Genomic DNA, 22,243 nt, shown 5'->3' with positions numbered 1-22,243 from the left:
TCATATGGAAGGGTGTTAATTTATATATATACATAACATATATATATATATATATAAATTTCACTTATTATATATACTTATACATATATATAATGAGTAAACACGTGTGTGTTTGTAGAAAGAATTCTGGACATTGCGCAGAAAAATGATTAACTGATTATCATCGATTTTATATAATATTATATATTACCTCAGAAAAATTATTGAAATTTAAAAGACAAAAAAAAAAGAAAAAAAAAAAGAAAAAAAAAGGAATGAAAGAAAGGAAGAAAGGATTAAATCGTTGGGTGCTTGTTAAAGTATTGAAATATCGTTTAATTAATTAATTTTAATAAATCTACGTATTCTCTTATAAGCTTTTTATTTAAAATTTACAAAAATATCGATAATGTAACTGTTGTATAATTCATCCTTTTTAATTATAATTAAGAAAGAAACAATATCTCGTTGAACCTGCACAATGTCCGAATAATAATAATAATAATAATAATAATAATAATAATAATAATAATAATAATAATAATAATAATAATAATAATAATAATAATAATAACAACAACATAAAGAAAAAAGAACATACGTTCGCAGCAATTGAAATTGTATAAGAATTTGGTTTTTTTTCGTCTCTCATCCACTTTCTTTTTTTTTCTTTTTTTTTTTTTCATTTTTCCTTTTTTTTAATACAGAACATCAAAATGTATGTACTTACATACATACATACATACATACATACATATATACACAAACACACACACATATATGTATATTGTGTTCTATTAATCGCAGCATCGCGCTTTTTTCATAATGCTTCGTGAAACAAGAGAAAAAAAGAGGGAGAGAGAGAGAGAGAGAGAGAGAGAGGGAGAGAGAGAGAGAAAGAGATCGTAAATAGCGTGTATGAATGTGTGAGTGTATGGAATTCAAGTAAACGATCGAAATTTGTCGATCTCGACACACCAGTGAGAAGTTAATCAATATTTTCTATCTGAATATTTACAAGGATATTGCGAAATCTGGATATGTAGGAGCTTAGATAACGATTTTACATACATACGTACATACATACTTACATACATACATACATATATATATATACATAATTTAGACGTACCTTTGTTCATCATCTCCCCTCATTCATCCCTTTTCTTAGACTCCCCTTTTCCCCAACCCTTTCTTCCATCCTATAGTCCCCTCCCAACCACCTCCCGCCCGCTTTTGATCTCTAAGAGCCATCAAATTAAAATGAATTTTTCTGTACCGAAGGAACAATTATGTAATTACTATTTTTAGGTATAATGTAATTACTATTTCTTGAAGGAAATAAGAACAACATCAACAATAACAATAACAACAACCTCGTATCGTCAGATTTCGTGGCATCTTTTTCTATCTATAATATCTTGCCATTCATAATATATAGCATGTATTATGATGGGTAGATAACTCATCGTTTTATTTTTATCCTAACGTTCGTTCTAATCAAGGTTTATTACATATGACCGCTTCTATATTATTAAGAATATTAAATATAATGACGCTGAATATTTTAATAGAAATTTTTATTTTGTTTACTTTTACTTTTTTTTCTTTCTTTTTTTTTCTTTTTTTTCTTTTTTTTTATTCTCATTTTACATTTCTTCCTTTTGAATATAAAAAGAAATTATTATAACCTTTTGCACTTCCTCCTTCTATTTCTTTCGCTTATTATATTGCAATGGATCGAAACGACAAATCAATTATGTGGCGAATGATGATTTTTCTTAAGTAATTGGGATAAAATAATCTTGGACGGATGAATATTAAAGAAGAGAAAAAGTTACAAAAAAAAAAATATATATATATATATGTATATATATATATATATATATATCTTGTGTAATATATGACACTCGTATTTTTTGAGTGCCCGTACATGTGTATGTATATATGTATGTGTATGTATATATATTTATATATATATACGTATATATATTTGTGTAAATTGATTCTCTTCGATATTTAACTTAATTAATCAATGCAACAAAAATTAAGTATTAAGTTTAATAATCAATTTCGAAGTCATTCGGTAATATGAGAATACTTTGGAATAAAAAAGGGAAGTGTGTCTTTGTTAAAAATTTTGGAGAAAAGAGGAAAAAAAAGAAAAAAAAAATAAATGTTCTAAGATTTCAATTATTTTCATTTTAACATTTATCACTTATCGTTTATAAAGCGCAAAGACTCTTCTAAATATTTATATTATATTCATAAATTTATATATATATATATATATATATATATATATATAATATGCCCCTGTATATAGGCAACGCTATATAGATTAGTCCCTTCGAGTCTTTTTCATAGTTACGCTCCTGTAAACGTTTCCATAGCGACCACGAAAATATTGGCGCCAAGAAAAATTTAATTACGGAACAATAATGGATGCCAATGAATTTTTGTTGTACATACGTTACTATATATTAAAATAATCATATTCATTTTGTTTAAATGTTAATAATTAATTGTTAAAATACGATGTGTAAAGAGAACAGTTTCAAAGTGACGCGTAATATCGATTAGAACGATAATAACGATTGGAAGTCGTGAGAACTTAGCGTGAAGGAATGTAAACAACAATGAAAACGTTCGGAGCTTTGACCTACCTCAATTACGTTCAGTCTAGTTCGACACTTCGACGAGTGAGTATCGTTTGATCTTCTTCATAATTATTAATACATTTAAATACATATATGTATATATATTTATATATATATATAATTCTTTCTAATATTATAAAATTTATTTAAATTATTATGTGTGCAATACGTAATATGTAATGTACTAGTGATATACAATGGTGTAAATTAATAGCGTTTATAATTTTCGAAAAGTATTTTTTCCAATTAATTATTTACATATTTATGTTATTATATAACATAAGATTGTTAATCGTTATTTTTAAATGTTAATAATATTTTAGTTAAATGATTGTTACCAACATAGTTCGATTGTAGCGACTCGTTGCGGTCTTTTTTCTGATTTGATTCAATTGGTTTTACAAAAAGTTAGGTTAGTTTGTATCTTTGAAATCATCGATAATTTCCTTGTGATTATTATATTGTGTGAAAAATTATTATAAATTTACGTTTTCGTTTAACTTTTGGTATAGATTAATTATATTGAATTGTTCTTCCTTCGATTATACAATTATGGCCTCTTCGTGTTTGATTTTACAACGAGGTATCTCAACTTCGTGTGTTAATTATGGAAAGCGTAATTTTCGTAAATTTTTATTTTTTAATAAACGAGGTAGTCGAGATTTCAAAAAGAAGCAGTCTACAGATCCCTATCCGGATTATCCAATAGACAGTAAGTTTAAAATTGTTTAGGAAAATGTTGTGTTTAACCTCTATATTGTTTAACCTCTTTTAAAATAATATTTAAAATTATATGTAAATTAAAATTTGATTTGTTATATTCTTTATTTAGAAAGAGGAGTAAGGGATACAGGTTTTAAGATAGGAAATAGATGGATTAATGTTCCGGAAATGGTACCTGAACTTATCGTTCCATCTTTAGAAGGTTTTACTTTGAAACCATATGTATCGTATAAGGTAGAGAATATTAGTCAAGGAGAATATACCGCTAAAGATCTCTTTAATGAGATATATGCTGAAAAGATTGAAGAGGATTTTAATAAACAAGAATTGGATCCAAATGGAGATCCTATGAATCCTAGTGAATATGAAAAACTTACTCCGCAAGAAGCAGCAGATCGTGCCAAAAGAACTGGTACCGATATCTTTTGCGAAAATGATAGATGTAAATACAGTACTATTATAGATTAAAAGATATTTTCGTATCATTCGATAGTAATGAGATACATTAAAATATCATAAGAGTTTGAAATTAAATGTGATGTAATATTTGATGTTACAATAAATTATAAATAAGTATTTCTATATATGTTAAAGAAGATAAGGGAATGAATTAATCATTTTTTTTTTTATCCACATATGTTTTATTTGGTACATTCTATGCACGCGTGTATTACATATGTAGAATGATTTATAAACAGTAACTACTGATCTATCATTTGTAACGAATAAAGAAACGAGCAAATATCTATTTTCTCTAGGAGGACAAAAATGGAGTTTTCCATATACACCTTTATAACTTGTTTTATAATAATCTTTGTATGATGGTAAACTCATGTGGCAGTCTTAATTCAATAGCAAATAATTGCTCTACCAAATATCGCAGATGTTATTATTTGTGTTAGACCGTGCATTGCAAAATCAATAATCAATAATATCTTACAAACAGTCTTTTTTTTTTTTTTTTTTTTTTTTTTACAAGGTACATACTAAAAATAAAGACATATACTAGCGTGTATATTGATACGCATAGATGAAATGAATTTTATTGCTGTTAAATGAATGATATACATCCTTGTAAATGATGCCAGTTTTCATGGAAATTATAAATCTATCGCTCCAAAAAGACAACTTTTTAAATGGATATATCTGCTGTCAATAAGTGGTTTAAGAAACAAATTTCAATTCCTGAGTCTTAGACATATAAGTTCGCGCCTTTTTAGAATGACAGATTTTTTTTCTTTTTTTATTTATTTTTTTTTTTTTTTTTTTTTTTTTGAGAATTAGGCTAACTTAATGGCTATTGATTACACATATCAAAAGATTTTGAGCAAAAATTTGATTGTTTTCTTTTTGGGTAAAAAATGACAGAAAATTCGAATAGTAAAGTCGTTGTCAGTTGTGCGCGGCCGGTATTGCACTCTACTGACTAAAACTACTAAATTCTAAGGTTATGTATTTGCATAAAAAGTGCTGTATTCATATCAAAATGTAAAAACATTTTTCGTTCGATACCATTTCGTTTATATGTATCTTTCCCTAACAGATACGATCGTGCAAAGCTAAAAAATCTATGTAAAAATACAAAAGCTTTATTTAAAAAAATGTAGTCTCTTGGGTATCTCACATCATTAAAATCATCATCATCATTATTATTATTATTGTAAACATGAAATTTTTGATGCTCTGAGCTTTGGACAAGAATCCTTGAGTAAAATTGACCTATTGTTAAAAAAATGGAAACATATAAAAAGTGTATATGTCTTTTTTTTCTTTTTTTTTTTTGTAATTTTTTGGTTTGATGAAAACAGTTGACAATTAAGATATTGAATTTAATGATTGCCATAAAATTTTTCTTTTCTTATTGTTCGGTGCTCTATCCATCATCCTATGTCATATGTATCATTGTATTTTTTGTTTCTTTTTCTTTTTTTTCTTTTTTTAATTTCATTTCTTTTTTCTTTTTTTTTTATACTACACTTAGACAAAGCATCTCAAGTCTGGTCTCTTATAACAGTTCATGCATGAATTTGTAAAGCATATATATTTAATGACTTCTGTTAAACATTTTTACAGAATGCAGCACTTCTTTCATATTCTTACATGCCAACTACATTTTACCACTAATATTATTGTTTTCTTTTGTTATTATGATTATTTCCTAATATAACGTTTATGCACCATTAAAAAGAGTGGAAGGATTAAAAACATATTCTAATTTTTGTACATTCAATATCATTAAAGTATTTCTTTCTAATTAAAGCAACAACAATGAAATGTATTAAGAACAATTATATTTCTATTGGTGATTTCCACTCTCTTTTATTAGTCCAAAAAAAAAGAAAGAAAAAAAAAAAAGAAAAAAAAAAAGAAAACAAAAAAAAATTCCTAAAAGTAGCATATGTCTTCCTTTTTATATCGATGTGTAACGATTTTAATTTATTCGATCATATTGTTTACTTTTTCCCCCATTGAAAAAGTAAATACTACACACCCTTACAGCTTACACTAAAACACGTTTATAATACCTTGTCATTGATTTGTGAACACTTGCGTTCTTCTCATTCAGTGGCAGTAGAGAATATCATTGGTAACATTTATATGATAGAAATTTGATAAGAGTTATCATATGTGTGATCTAAATAATATGTTCCTAAAAGAATAAGCAATTGAATATTCTGCCTGCTATAGTCAATCAATCAAAACATCATAGTAGTAACATTCACGAAGTAAGACATATGCCACTTATCTTTTCAAAATGAATTTGATTGGTGTTTTATTGTTGTTAATTATCAGTCTATGATATAATTGGATATTCGACCGATCGGATCAGTCATGTAATAAGGCAGGCGCACATGCTACTGTATGACAAAGATTTCTTTAAATCAATTTTAATATCTTATTTATAATTATTGCATTTTGCATAAAAAGATTAACCCTGTACTGTTAGATATGATTTGTGTACAAGGATAATTGTTGTAATTGTTGTCAGATAATGACATATTCTACGTAAGAGAGTTTATAAAAACCATATAAATTTTTGACATTCAGTAACATGTACTATCCACGTGGTTAGAGATTCTGGGTGTGTAAGCTAGAGAATACAATATTGTTTAACGTAAAAGCGTTACTATAAAGAAAATATGTATACGTCAATATTTCATGCTTGAAATCTAAGATCAAATGTACACAATAATACTAATATAACATCATGTGGAAAGACTAGGAAGGCAATATTGTTTATTATATTGGTTGTGTCTCTTAATCTAGCTTTACAGACTCAAAATCTCTAAGTTATTACTAAATACAACAGGACAGATATTTATTCCATTTGATCCCCAGCATTTTCAAAAATGGTTGAATGCGTGTTGTTTGTAGTGGGCCACAAGAACCCCCCAACACTGCCGGGTGGCAAGTATGATGCCCCTCCACCTAGTCCGACCTGATACGTTCAAATAGGCGTTAAAATTTAATTTTAAGCAAAGGCACGTGCACGTACATTATAATTAATGAATATTTATTGTATTCCATTACATTACGAATTCATATATTCACCAGATGAACATATGATGATTAATAATAATAATAATAATAATAATAATAATAATAATAATAATATATATATATATGTATAGCCAAATTATTAATTATAAAAATATACAAAGCACTAAATATATAAAACATGGGCAGATATAATATTAATACAATTTTTACTGCACATTGATTTTACACAAAAGGGATCATCATGCACGAATCGAAATCAATTTTATCGTATAATAAGTAGGCCAAAACTTAAATAACATAACTGTTTATTTCGTTTAACATAAATTAGTTCACCAAAGAATAACAATCACTGCATTAAAGGTGCTAATATAATAATATTATATAACGATCACATAATGATAATAATAATAATAATAATAATGATAATGATAATAATAATAATAATAATAATAATAATAATAATAATAATAATAATAATACAACAAACCGGCAGAATCTTAACTTTACAATCTACTTTAACTACTATTAATCTATTGAAGCAAGTAAGCAGGATCTAAAGCTTTAATTTGTAAAAAATGTAAAAATAGAATAAGTACAAAACATACAGCCAAAATTCTTATAGCTGTGTATCACAGTTTTCATTAAAAAAAAATCATAGCCTCTCTCTCTATATATATATATATATATATACATATACGTATACATATACATATACATATACATATACATATATATATATATACATATATAATAATTAAATTTTTACATTTTTATTCTTTTATAGCATTACCTGTTGACTCCATAAGAGCGTCCGTTCAGCTAACTGACAATCTGCCGCTAAGCGAGATGGTAAGCTCTTCCACCTTTCTTCTTCTCGCTTCCTATCTCTATCAAAATCAGGATCGACGTGTCCCTGAGATAAAGGTGGTAATATTTGCGTTCTCTGAGCCATTTTATAACTATCTTGTCGCGATACATGATCGATACGTCTACTAGTAGTATTGGTTGATACTGGAATAGGAGTTGGACTTCCACCGGCACGATGTCTGTGATATAAATTTCGTTTCTGTTGTAACATACGTTGTTGTACCAATAGTTGTAACTGGGTACCGGAATCTCCGCGGATTTTAAATTGCGGTTGATTTTGAGGTGGCGTAGACGGTGGTCTCAAATGTACAAGATCCAAATGACCTTTTGCTTTACCTGAATCTGCAATATTATTTGATAAAATAATTAATTGAGTTAATGTTATATAAATTTAAAAACAATCACTTTATGATGTAGAATGTGAGACAATTTAAATTAACTTACCTTGAATACTTCGTTGCCTTGTAGTTGGTCTGTCACCACCTCCTTGTTGACAGAAAAGTAATCTTGGTCCACCGTCGGATGCCCTACGTCCTTGTGAGGCTCGCGATATTCTACCAGTTATTGGAGATGGACTTTTAGGTGGCGGTGGAGTGCAAGAAGGTAAACTGCTGGTAAAACAATTTGCTCCTGTATAATCCGGTGGACAACCAGAATCAAAACTAGATTCGAAAAGATCGGACGATGAACTGCCGCTACCACCAGCAAGGAACAACGTCGTTCGACTAGGAGGATCAATAGGATCCATAAGTGGACTATCAAAATGTTGTTGGTAATCGCTTAATCTTCGATTGACAATTTGACTGTCGATTCGTTGACTTATGTCATGGTCTAGGCCAAGCCTGTGCTCTTCTAATTTAATCTGTGCTTCTCTTAACTCATCACCGCTTGGTCCTTCTTCTAGATCTCCTTCAGCACTGCAACAACCTTCATCGGTCGAAGAGCTCGTTGAACTGAACCGTTTACCTCCTCTGCTAACATCGTCCCTTGTTCTATAACAAAGTAGAAATATTGATTTATTATATTTAAGGTAAATTAAAAGATTTCTCATTTTCCATCTTTTTATTTTTTCTTTTTTTACTTTTCTCTCTCTCACTCTCTCACTCTCTCACTCTCTCACTCTTGTATTGACACAAACTTACTTAATAATCTCCTTTTTATCACTATAGCATAAGAGAAAAAGGTAATCATATTATACATCATCAAAGCATATATATATATATATATATATATATATATATATGTATATATATATATATACATCCACACAAAATTTTCGTAATTACAAAAACACATGTTAAATTCGTAATAATCAAAATAACTGATAATGAAACTTAAAAAAAAAAAAAAACCAATCGTAAAAAAAAAACAAAGAAGAAAATTATTAATCTTAGATGATAATAACAACTTAAGAAAAAGAACAATAATGTACTCCATCAATATTGGCCTTTTGTAAAATGATAATAAGCAAAAGAACAGGAAAGCAAGAAAATGAAAGAAAGAAAGTTACCAAAAACAAAGTGACAGCAATGAGCTTCCAATTCAACCTGTCGTGACAAAATCTCTCCAATTTCCGCCATCACCCATCAATAAAGATCAACGTCCCACTAAGCTATTGCTGTAAATAAAAATTAGAGGATTAACATGGGATAATACTTTTGTATCATTTTTCTTGACTGGCAGGATTGGAAGTAGACCTCTTTCTCTCTCTCTCTCTTTCTCTCTAACGTTCGCTTTAAAAACAAACTAATCTGTTTTCTTTTTTTTTTTGTTTCTTTTTTTCTTTTTGGAAAAATCAAGCAAAAATAAGTAAAGATATACCTTGATTTAAATTTATCTTCTTTCGATCTAGCAACTGTGGGCCAGCAAATATTATTCGTCGTACTGCTAACACGATGTTGCTTTAATCTTTCAAGTAACAAGAAATAAATAGCAGCGTGATGATCGTAACTGCTATTTCCTAAGGACTGTTGGCGGAAAAAAAAAAAAAAATAAATATGTTAACAAATTAATAATAATAATTAATCTTGATAATTCTCTATCTACGATATCTCTTACCTGTCTAGTTCGTGTAATATCTATGCCTAAACTATGCATAAGTCGAAGTATTTGTTCATTAGGTTCTTGAATAGATGGTGATGATCTCGTTATTATAGCAGAACAAACAGTATCTGCCGAACCTGCCATCCAACGATGCCTTTTGATCTGTGGAATCGTGTATCGTTTTGCAGGTTCCAAAACTAACATTTTACGTATAAGACTTTCGCAATCTATGAAAAAAAGAAGATAAAAAAAAAATAAAAAGAAAGAAATAGAATGTTATATATGAATCAGATTAAGATCGACTATAAAAATATATATATATATATATATATATATATAATAAACTAATTGACGTATATATGTGGTATAATATTAATGTACCTGTACTCATAAAATATGGAATACGAAATCTACCACTCAACACGCGATCTCTTAATGATTGAAGAGTAGATCCATCAAAGGGCAGTGCACCACATACTAATACATATAACACAACGCCTAAGCTCTGTAAAATTATACAAGTATATTATTATTATTATTATTATTATTTTGTTTTTCTTTTCCTCTTTTTTCTCTTTTTTTATTTTTTTAACGTCATTTAACAGACATACAATTTTGTTTGTTTTAGATAAAGAATAAAAGATACATACCCAAACGTCAATTTCTGGACCGGCATAATGTTTTCCTCTAAATACTTCTGGAGCAGCATAAGGTGGGCTTCCGCACCAAGTACTTAATCGTTCTCCTGGTGCAAATCTATTGCTAAAACCAAAATCTGCAATCTTAACGTTCATTTGAGCATCTAGGAGCAAATTTTCAGCCTTCAAATCTCTGTGAGCTATGCCTGTCGCATGGCAATATTCAACAGCGGATAGGATTTGGGCAAATGTTGCCCGAGCTCGTGGTTCTCCCATTCTTCCATATTGTGCTATGTAATCGAATATCTCTCCTTTACTTGCATATTCACATACCTAAGTAGAAAATATATATATATATATAAAATCACAGGTTTAGATTAGGATATATAATTAAAAACAAAAAACAAAAAACAAAAAACAAAAAACAAAAAACAAAAAAAAAAAAAAAAAAAAAGAAAATAATTTATCTCTTCGTACCATATATATCATATTTTTAGTTTCCATAACTTGATATAATTTAACAATATGAGGATGTTCTAATTGCTTCATTATTTCAACTTCTCTATAAACTTTTTCCAGATTAGTAGGATCTAGTTGTGTCTTATCGATTATCTTGATGGCCACCTGGAATAAGAGATAATAGAAATTGTATAATAAGTATTTAATATAATGAAACGATAAGAATTAATATATTTACCTCGGTTTTGGTAATCCTATGCCTAGCTAATTTCACTACGGCAAAGTTTCCCTTACCAATAGTACCTTCTATGTCATAAAAACCCACACGGATTTGTTTTTTACTCTGACTAGTACCAGTATCCATATTTAGAAAATGTTCTTTCACGTTTCAAATAGAATTATATTTTGAATACTAATCTGTCTTCGGTCTCTTTCTTTAACGATCTAAAACATAAGAGAACAAGACCAATTACTAGAATTCATAACAATATCATTAACAATAGAATTCCCATTAGCAGAAAATATTAATAGAATGGCAAAGACATTATCGAACAAGAGAAGTCTTTAAAAAAAAGGGAGAGAGAGAGAAGAGAAAAAAGAAAAAAGCCATTACCTAAAATCAATTGTTTCGTAGTAAAGAAATTTTCTTTAACGCCGTTTATTCATTTTCAATTTGCCAAAGAAATTTCATTAAAAATTTCCAATTCTGGAGCAGTACGTAATCAATTTTTTTTTTTTATTTTTTTTTATTTTTCTCCTTACAGTTACATGACACTGACATTAGTGGGTAGTCTTTTAAAAGAGGATCATTATGAAGAAAGAAAGAAAAAAAGAAGAAGAAGAAGAAAAAGAAGAAGAAGAAGAAGAAAAGAAAAGAAGAAAAAGGAAAAATAATTAAAAGAAAATTTAAACGAGAAAAGAATGGAAGATAATTATAAACGGACGAGTAAGAACCGGCATAAAGAAGAAGAAAAAGAAAAAAAAGAAGAAGAAGAAGAAGGAGCTTCTAATAGACAAAACTACGAGTTACAAAAACAATGTCTAAAGTGATTGAAAGAGCTAGGGAGAAAAATGAAGGAAACGTCGAGGAGATAAGTATTTCATATGGACTAGACGTTTCTTTCTCAAAACTTCTACATGGATAGCCGCGAGGTATATAACTTGCGTTTGTCGTTTGATTTTCTCTCTCTCTCTCCCTCATTCTTTCCCTCTTTCTCTCTCTCATCCCCGGACACCCACCCCCCACCTTTATTACTTCGCACGTATCTCTACTCTCGCGTTTAGCGAAGTTACGTACTGGCAAACACGACGGGCCTTTGACGTAGTAAGTAAAATCAACTGTCGAGGCTACGAGAAATGAGCAGGGTCGTTCATATATATATATATATATATATATAATCTCGTTTTTTTTTTACGATTTCGATTGAAATGTAAAGATATAAAAGGAATCATAAGACGATAATAATATTGATATTTTTTATATTGAAATTAAAAAAAGAAAAGAAAAAAAAAAGAAAGAAAAAAAGTGCATGAAATATAGCTAAGAAAAAAAAGAGAGAAAAAAAGTGAATTAAAAAAAAAAAAAAAAAAAAAAAAATAAGAAAAAAGAAGAAGGATAAATAAATATATATAAAGAAAATTATAAAGAAAGATGAAAGGCAAATCTCTTTATAGATTATTTTATGCACAATAAAAGAGCGAGCACAGTATGGATATATATATATATATATATATATATATATATATATATATATGAGTGAAGAATGATCGAAGAAAGATCGAATAATAAGGTCTCGTCCTTGTCTTTGGTCTTTAGGGACGAAAGAGAGTGCGAAAGGTCGGCGCTCTCTCTCTCTCTCTTTCTCTTTCTTTCCTTTCTTCCTTCCTTCTCTTTACCGGATAGACGTTGTGTCTCTCTCTCCGCAACAAGTACGGCAAGTATTCGTGAGTGACGTCATGGATCGAGGACTACCCCTCGTACGACGTATCTATCGACCTATGGCGATCGATAACGTCGGCGGTCTTTCAATAAGGATATATATCGGTGAAAGAAGAAAAGCAAGAGACAAAAGTAGAAAGAAAAAAAGAAAGAAAGAAAGAAAGAAAGAAAGAAAGAAAGAAAAAGAATGAAAGAAAGAAAGAGAGATAAAGAGCGAAAGAGAGAGAGAGAGAGAGAAAGAGAGAGAGAAAGATGGAGTAAGACAGAAGAAGGATGAGGGAAGAAGAAAAGGAATAAAAAGAAGAAAAACGAGAAAGGAAAAGAAAAGGAAAGAAAAGAAGAAAATCGATGTACTCTTCAGAGTCGAGGGGGAGGGGGGCGGGAGAAAGAGCAAGAAATTAAATTGAACGCTTAAATAATTGCATTGGATAAAATCCAAGAAGAAGAAGAAGAAGAAAAGAAAAATAAAAGAAGAAAACAGAAAAAAAGAAGAAGAAAAAAATGGAAGACATATGAGTAGGGGATGGGTAAAAAAAAGAAAAGATAGAGGTAAGAAATAAATCTCAGATATCGGAGTAACAACGGTTTAAAATAAAAGAAAAAAAAAAAAAAGAAAAAGTAACAACGATATAAGTGTCGATCGATACGAAACTTACTTAACGAGTAGAGCCGGTCAATGAAGACCAAAGTCGAGGATTTACGTCTCGACTGGTCTAGGATGAAGATAAGTATTAGCGTAGACGTTGGTATCGTCGACCTCGAGGGGTACGTCGCACCGGGAGAAGAACGATTCCATCGGTGGAGACACGTCGTTCTTTTTTATATATATCTCGTATGAATGAATATTCCTTATTCTCTCTCTCTCTCTCTCTCTCTCTCTCTCTCTCTCTCTCTCTCTCTCTCCACTTTTTCTTTTCTTATTTCTTTCTCTCTCTCTCTCTCTCTTTCTCTCTTAAATTCTCTATTCGTCGGTCACGGAGAAGTGCCGTGACCGCGCGCGGTCCGCAAAACTCTCGTGACGGCACGACGGTTCGATACCGACTGACCGGCAGCCATCTTGTTACCCCTCTGCTCTCTCGGCGCTCCCACTCGACGAGCGGGCTCTCACGCCCGCTTCCCCTCCTACCCCCTCCACGTCCACTATTACCACCTCCACCTTCTACTCTTCGACTCTTCTCCTCCACCGCCACCACCTCCCACCGCCACTTCAATCCACACTGTATGTACTTCACTCGACTGGCGCGCACCGCGAAGCCCCGGCCATTCTTAGCGAGCGATGCCGCCGACGCGCTCCCCCCCCTATATTCCTCTCTTCTCTCTCTCTCTCTCTCTTCTCCGTCACCTCTTCCCCCTCCTATCCGACTTCCACCCTTCCCCTCTCTGCCCATCTACCCATATACCTATTACCTATACCTATACCTATACCTATACCTATACCTATACCTAACCTATATCTATATCTATATATCTATATCTATATCTACCTATCTATCTACCTACCTACCTATCTACCTACCTACCTAACGCGACACCCGCCGCTCCACTTCTTCTTACCGTGCTTCCTCCTTCCTTCTCCTCGCCTCATTCCTTCCCGAACCATCGTACCGTGCGCGTATAATACGTTATCTTTGACGATTGACGTCAACGTACGTTGTACGTGCCACCGCCGTTCCTCATCCTTTCTTCTTTTTCTTCTTCTTCCTCTTATTCTTCTTCTTCTTCTTCTTCCTCTTATTCGTCTTCTTCTTCTTCTTCTTCTTCTCCTACTACTACACTACTACTACTACTATTGCTACTACCACTACTACTACTAGTACTACATGACTTGTGTTTCTTTTTATCTTTTATATTCTTCCTTCTTGATTTTCTTTCTTTTTCTTTCTTTCGCTTCTCCGTTAATTGTTCCTCCGTGTAATTGAATAGCAAATAACTCGTGACACACGTGGTTGGTTCGCGCGTCACTATTGAATTGCTAACATTCTTCTAGACTACTCGTTCTTCTATTGTTTCTCTTTTATCTTTTATCTTCTTTTTTCCTCTCTCTCTCTCTCTCTCTCTCTCTCTCTCTCTCTCTCTCTCTCTCTCTCTCTCTCTCTCTCTCTCTCTCTCTCTCTCTCTCTCTCTCTCTCTCCTTTCTCTTTACTCTTTTTTATTCTCTTTTCTTTTCTCAAAGGTATTCTTTCGTTCGATAACCTAACATTCAATAGAGAGAGAGAGAGAGAAAGAGAGTTTTATTCGATATTTCGAGACTTTGGTCTCGATAGATTCTTACTGATCAAATCAGAACTTGTGAGGTACTTATTTACTTATATTTTTATTAGCTTAACTCGATAAAATAGTATTAATTTTATCTACTTTATTTTATATATATATATATATATATAAAATTAGAAATCGATCTATTGAGGGAGGTCTGGGGGAAGCAAACACCTAACTAAAATATATTTCTTAGGTTAAGTTTACTTTGTTGTTGTTAACTTCAGACTATCATAGTCAACTTCTTAACGTTGCTACGTGGCCGTATTGCGAGGGTGGAGGGATGGAGGGTAGGGCACTTAACGAGTTCGTCGAACGAACGTCGCTAACAAAACGTCGTACGTCATTGCGAAATACATTTAAACAACAAATGCACAATATGCAACCTATTGGGGTAAATCTTGTTATCTTTATAAGCTCCTCTTATCGATCGTAAATCTTTCTCAAGGTATGGAACTACGTCAATGTTTTTTATTTTTTTCATTTCTTTTTTTCTTTTTTTTCTTTTTTTGTTTTTTCTTTTTTTCCTGCTTATTTTTTCTTTTCCTTTTTTTTCTTTTTTCTTTTCTTCTCTTTTCCTTCTTTCCTTTTCTTTTTCTACATTGTTATCTAATGTACAAGGAGAAATTCCTATTACATATATGTACGTACGTATGTATGTATATATGTATGTATGTATGATGTAAATAGATATCGATTTATTCGATAGAAATCAATACAATTACATTATTTCGTTTCCAAATGACAATGATCACGTAATACGCTTTCTTTGGAAGACTCGTTGAACTCAGTTATAATAGTAATACGTTCTATTTAATGTAATCGTATTTATGTATAATAGTCGAGAGATAGAGAGAGAGACAGATAGATATAGATAAAGAGAGAGAGAGAGAGAGAGAGAGAGAGAGAGATTTGTATATGTGTTTGTATATGTGTGTCGATCGTTTCTTTCGAAAAATTGACGTCACTGAGACTCGTATTTGTGGCTGCGTTGTGTGACGTTTTTAATGGCACATAATGGCCTTCGTTCCAAACGATTTACGCACGAAACGATTCGCTTTTATCCTCACTGAACATCTTTCTTTCTTTCCGTCTTTCTCTTTTTTTCTTTCTTTTTTCTTTCTTTTTTTTCTTTTTCTTTTTTCCATTTTACTCGTTTACTTTTGTTATTTCCTTTTTTACTCTCCTCGTTAGTAAGCATTTGCCTCTTTCTTTTTTTATTACAACGCGACGATCATAAATACATACATATCTACATGTACATATATGTATATGTATGTATGTATGTATGTATAAAACATATTTATTCTGTATTTCATTAATCTCACGATTAATCAAAATTCTGTAATATTTTATATATATGTATTTGTATGTGTATGTATATATATATATATACAAATACAAATTTTAGTAGCCATAACGTTCAAATTTCGTACCGCAATTATCATATTTGAAATGAAATATTTTTTTCTTCTAGATGTCGCGATCGTCGCTCCATTCCTACTTACCTCTCCCCTCTTCTAATCTTTAAAAATTCTTCAACGGTCAAGAAAATTTATCGTCAAATTTTATTTGTTTAAATTTTTCTTTAAATGTACGTTGATTTTGATTTAATATTTATTTCATATACATATACATATACATATATATGTATAGATATATATATGTATGTATATATATATATTAATTTTAAAATAATATCGTTTAATATTCATTGTAATCTTTGTTGCACGTTTAGGTTAGGTGAAATTGAATTCTCGCGTGATCCTTAGAGCAGGTACGAACGAACAGAGTTTCTTCTAACCTTAATTTAACTTAAAAGGTAAGGTAAAGTTAAAAAAAAAAAAAAAAAAAAAAAAGAAGAAAAGAAAAGAAAAAAAAAATATTCGCATGCTCCCATATTGCATATTCGATAATACCGTTGGTTCGGAGATAATAATTCGATATTACGAAATATTAATGTGTTTATAATGCATGTATGCATGTTTGCATGTATTTTACATATGTATGCAAGATCGGCTATAGTAGAAAATGCGGATCATTTGCTCGTACTTATTATATAATTCTATTTATACGACATTTATTGCGGTTCTATTAACGTAAGAAAAGATATTTCGTACGACAAAGCTAATTTAACATATATCTACGTATGTACTTACGTACGTAAGTATATATGTATGTAAGTACGTATGTATGATATGTAAAACGTTAAAGATTTAAAATTTACGTGTTTAAATCTACGAACGAAATATTTTCATTGAAATAAATAATTCGTTATAGTTTAAACATCGACGTATATATGCTTTAGTTTTACGAATATAACGTTCTGAAGATCGGATTAAATGTGTTATATTATGTCTAACTCGAACGTCATCAATGTACATATATATATATATACATATATATATATACATATATATATATACATATATGCATATATAATATGAATATATATATATATATATATGCTTTGTTACGTATAACTTATATATAAATGTATGTGTATATGTAAATATATATGTGTGTATGTGTAAAGATATGTAGATAAGTATCTATATAATAACATACAATATACGTAGATATGTACGTACGTATATGTATATATATATATATATTATATATACACGCACACACACATATATATATATATATCGTAAATGCGTATGTACATAAGTAGGTACGTAGGTTGTATAGTTTCGGCAACGTGCCATGGATGTGTTGGTAATTTAACCACAAGGTATAAATGTTTAATTAGAATAAAGTCCATGAAAAGATTCTTAGAACTATTGTTACTTGATAATCCTTGACGTAAGTACGATTATATGTCGTGTTATACCACGAAAAGTATCGTTTTTAATTCGATGTTTAGAGGAAAGGAAGAAAAAAAAAAGAAAAGAAAAAGAAAAGAGAAATAAAAAAAAAAGAAAAAAGAAAAAAAAAAGAATCGATCAGGATCGTAATAATCTTCAAAGAATATAACGTAATACAATATATCGGCATTGACTTTTATTCTTAACCTTTAAATAAGCGATAGAGAGGGAGAGAGAGAGAGAGAGAGAGAGTGAGTGAGAGTGATAGATAGACAGAAACTATTAAATTGAAAATTAGATAATACCATTAATCACCGCTTATCGAACTCTTGTTAATTAGTCTCAACGACTTGTAATTATTTGATAGATAGATCGTCAGTTTGAACTCGTTCAATTAAGATTTTTTTTTTTTTCCTTTTCATTTCATACGTATATCACGTACGTGCATATTTTTCTAAAGAAGCGCTAGAGTGATAAGGGGTGGGGCGGGGGTAGGGTGGGGTAAGAGGCGAGTAGGTAGATGTGAGGATGGGGGTTGAAGTAGTGGGGAGTTTATATCAAAACACATGTTCTATATTATATATCGACTCTGTCGATTGTAATTGCGGTCAAATTTTATCATATGTAAAAGAAGAAGAAGAAGAAGAAGAAGAAGAAGAAGAAGAAGAAACAGAAGAAGGTTTTTTTCTTTAGATAAAAATAAATTATATAATTTTTCTTAATCTCTTTTATATTGTTTCTTTCAACTTCAAAGTAATACGTGGTCCCCAATGGAGGAGAGGGACCGCCGGGCAGGGAGTATTTTTGTCTTTCTTTTTCTTTTTTTTTTTTTGTTTTTTTTTTGATCCTTTTTTTCCTTTTTCCTCTCGAGGAAATTGTTCCCGTTACAACATAACCCTTTTTAAATATTTCACTCAGTAAAAAAGTAAAATTGAAGAGAGAGAGAGGGAGAGTGAGAGAGTGAGAGAAAGAGAGAGAGAGAGAGAGAGAGAGAGAGAGAGAGAGAGAGTGAGAGAGAAACGAAAGAGGGGTTTCGTCATATTCGAAAGGTTTCGCGCTCGATGAGGAAATAGTCGAGGAAATCTCGAAGAGGAAGTGTACACGTAATGACGAAAGAGAATAACAGAGACAGACAGAGAGAGATAAAAAAAGGTAGGACGAAAAATAGATAAGAATGTAGGAAATATTGGACGTGGATCCTGGGCACTTTTGGCACGGCCCTGTTTGACGTCATTGAATGACGTCAATCCCGGGCCCCACCAGGATCCTCTCTACCTCTATTTCTCTCTCTCTCTCTCTCTCTCCTTCCCCCGCTCTCTGTCTCTCTCTTACTCACTCTCTCTCTCTCTCTCTCTCTCAGTCTCTCTGTCTTTCCCTTTTATACCCCTTTACATCCCTCGTTGGCCCTCGTATTTCGAAGCACATTTTATCGGTACGATGTAAGAAGCGTAGCTCGTCGTTACCTTAGTTTCGTCATCCCTTTGCACCCTTAGTAATAACATCATGTAACGTTGAATGTAATTGTAACAATATTTATATTCTACGTTTATATATTATTTTTATTTTTTGAAATTGGTTTTGGGCAATGATTGGTACATGGAAATTAATAATTTTTTATATATTCGAATTAATATACTTTTATGTAAAATATAATATATAATATATATAGTATAGTCGATTATATAATATTAAATATTCCTTTATTAATTAATTAATTTAATAGCGTATAATATCGAAATATATAATTAAAAAAATATATGTATATATATTTGTTTAAATATAATAAAAAAATATTATTAATATCCTATCTTATAATAGTATTCCGATAGAATAGGATATAATAGTATAGTATATATATATATATATATACTACGTTTGAATTATCAGTATTAATTAATATTGTACTTTAGATATTATATAATAATAGTACAATAATGTATTAATATAATATATTTATATAGACTATTGTACAATAAGTAATGTGTCGTAATTTTCATTTAACAATACTATTGTTGGCCAACTTTCAATACAATATTATATATATATATATATATATATATATATATATATATATATATATTAGCATATGTTTCGTAATATATAATGTTTATTTAGATAAGAAATAGAAGAATTACATTGTGGAGGATGAAATATGTTACTCTTATCGTAAAATTTTTCATTCTCTATTAAGTATGAAAAAAAAAATTTTACGATAAGTCATTTTTAAGCTTATCTGTTGTTAGTCAGATTACTAGTTAATTAGCGAGGGAAGGGATGATAGAGAAAGAGCGAGAGAGATAAATTAAGAGAAAATGAGGTAAAATGAGAGAAGGAGAAAGGAGAGAGAGAAAGGGAGAAGTCAGCCGTGAAAATATTTTCGAACTTCCGTGGTTTGCGACATTCGACTGATTTATGAGGCGGGGGTGGAAAATGCAGAAACGCCGACGGCGGTGGCACTCTTTATTGACATTTGAACGAAACGCGTTGGCGTGCGACGGACTTAAAACCTTTATCGCTAAGCTTATTAGATTCTAATCCTTCCGTCGATATTTTAGTATATATGTGTCGATATCTAGATCGATGAATCGATTCGATATATCCAATTTAATTCTTTATGTAATAATTTATACGTACGTACATGCGTATATACATACGTACGCATACATAGATATATATATTTTTTTTTTATATATAATTATTTTAATAATATATATGTTTATATATATCAAAAATTATTATCTATATATATATATATATATATTTTCTTTTTTTTAATTTAGATCATAAAGTTTAGATTTTATTTGAAATTTTGTTTGAATTTAGAATTTAGAATTTTATTAAGGTATTATATAGAGATTGAACATTTTATTATTGTGAAGTTTATTAACACTTTGTTAAGAGATTAGATAAATTAAAAAACAGCTGGTTATCGTATATATTAATTAGGAATAATGTTAATTAAAAATCGTTTAAAAGGATACACGTGAATACTTACAAACAAAATGAATTCTTCTAAGAAAATTATTAAATTTATTGATCGAAGATAATATAGAATTTCGTTCGTTATTTCATTTAATTTGCAATAGACGAATGAATTAAGAGATTGGAGGTTCGATAATATTTATTATAAATTATCTATGTACATACGTGTGGTGTGGGTGAATGCGTGAATTAACGATTATACACAAAAGCAAAAATTGAATCAATCATTAATTGTATCGTATATTATATTATCAAACGTTAAGATAATCCAGAATTTCATTAATAATGAGATATAGTAAAGATAAAATAGTATTAATTTTATTAATACTTTAGTAAAAGTATTATCGGTATTAGAAAGATGAATTAGAAAGATCGTTACTATATGAATCATATTTAATATATATATATATATATATATATATATGTATTATTTTTATATTATATATATTATTTATTATTAAAAATAATATGTATATATATATATAATTTTTTTTTCGAACACTTACGAAAATAAAAAATATAAGAATATACATAAGTTGTAATACTCATCGATAATATTTTATTAGAAGATAATAACAAGTTATCTCTCTCTCTCTCTCTCTCTCTCTCTCTCTCTCTCTCTCTCTCTCTCTCTCTCTCTCTCTCTCTTTCGTAACAGAATTTGTTTCATATCATTATCATTTTAATTATTATTATTTTTATTTTTATCATTATTATTGTTATTATTGTTATTATTACTATTATTATTATTATAGTTTATTTAGAATGGAATGCGGTAAAATGGGATGTCATTGACGTCTAAAAATATATTTTGGGTTCCTATTAAAAACGTTACAGCAATTTGGTTAGTCACCGATGCGGCTTCTCCGTAGGTAAATATAGAATATGTTATCCGATATAAATTTGACTGGTGTAAGTGACTAACGTCATAAGATCATTAATTTAACACGAATATGAATATTATTTATCCGATTATACGAGTATCTAAGATTTATGATATCTACTTAAAAAGATAATATATATCAAATAATTTCTAACGTCGTTACGTTAGAACGAGGAAATTCGTCAATGAATATTATAAATCATGCTCGTACGTACGTACATACTTACGTTGACTAATTACCTTGTAAAATCATTTTCATTTAATTTATTATTTTTAAGGATCTTTTTTTTTTTTTTTTTTTTTTTTAATAAGAACAAAACTCATTTTCATTTCAAAATACAATGAGAATATCTTCTACGTATATATTGATTAATTATATACTTCGTAGAAACATAAATCATTGGTTGACTAAGTCGTAGAATCATTTATATTTAATTTATCGTTCCAATTCAATTTTCTTCCCTTCTTTTTTTTTTTCTTTTTTTTTTCTTTTTGTTCTACGT

At 29.7% G+C, this 22,243-nt stretch overlaps 2 protein-coding genes and 1 long non-coding RNA gene across 5 annotated transcripts; 2 read left to right on the top strand and 1 right to left on the bottom strand.

Moving 5' to 3' along the window:
* The first annotated feature begins 2,589 nt into the window (after positions 1-2,589).
* On the top strand, positions 2,590-10,531 carry LOC118444635 (uncharacterized). The gene is made up of 5 exons (XR_014983046.1): positions 2,590-2,681; positions 7,648-7,712; positions 8,199-8,502; positions 8,635-8,760; positions 10,402-10,531. It is a non-coding gene; the product is annotated as an uncharacterized LOC118444635 (long non-coding RNA).
* mRpL41 (mitochondrial ribosomal protein L41) lies at positions 2,936-3,942 on the top strand. Its single transcript, XM_085661705.1, has 3 exons — positions 2,936-3,051; positions 3,152-3,351; positions 3,472-3,942. The coding sequence occupies exons 2-3, from the start codon at positions 3,192-3,194 to the stop codon at positions 3,828-3,830; spliced, it is 519 nt and encodes a 172-aa protein (XP_085517831.1). The 5' UTR covers positions 2,936-3,051; positions 3,152-3,191; the 3' UTR covers positions 3,831-3,942.
* On the bottom strand, positions 6,667-14,730 carry LOC118444630 (uncharacterized). Of its 3 annotated transcripts, XM_085661703.1 has the most exons (11): positions 13,466-13,897; positions 11,484-11,576; positions 11,109-11,314; positions 10,889-11,035; positions 10,424-10,744; positions 10,155-10,278; positions 9,789-10,000; positions 9,552-9,697; positions 8,175-8,722; positions 7,654-8,072; positions 6,667-6,801 (listed from the first exon to the last, which is right to left on the bottom strand). In XM_085661703.1, exons 3-11 carry the CDS (start codon positions 11,232-11,234, stop codon positions 6,682-6,684), a joined length of 2,163 nt encoding a protein of 720 aa, XP_085517829.1. In that variant the 5' UTR covers positions 11,235-11,314; positions 11,484-11,576; positions 13,466-13,897; the 3' UTR covers positions 6,667-6,681. The 3 variants fall into 3 exon arrangements, with proteins under 3 accessions (XP_085517829.1, XP_085517830.1, XP_035728957.1); XM_085661704.1 differs by lacking the exons at positions 11,484-11,576; positions 13,466-13,897 and adding an exon at positions 14,364-14,730; XM_035873064.2 differs by lacking the exon at positions 11,484-11,576.
* Between the last annotated feature and the right edge of the window lie 7,513 nt (positions 14,731-22,243).

The sequence above is a fragment of the Vespa mandarinia genome, chromosome 15 (assembly GCF_050613455.1).
Source record: "Vespa mandarinia isolate Hongniang chromosome 15, ASM5061345v1, whole genome shotgun sequence".
NCBI classification, from domain to species: domain Eukaryota; kingdom Metazoa; phylum Arthropoda; class Insecta; order Hymenoptera; family Vespidae; genus Vespa; species Vespa mandarinia.
Note: the sequence above shows the minus strand (reverse complement) of the source record. Positions and strands in the feature narration are given on the sequence as shown.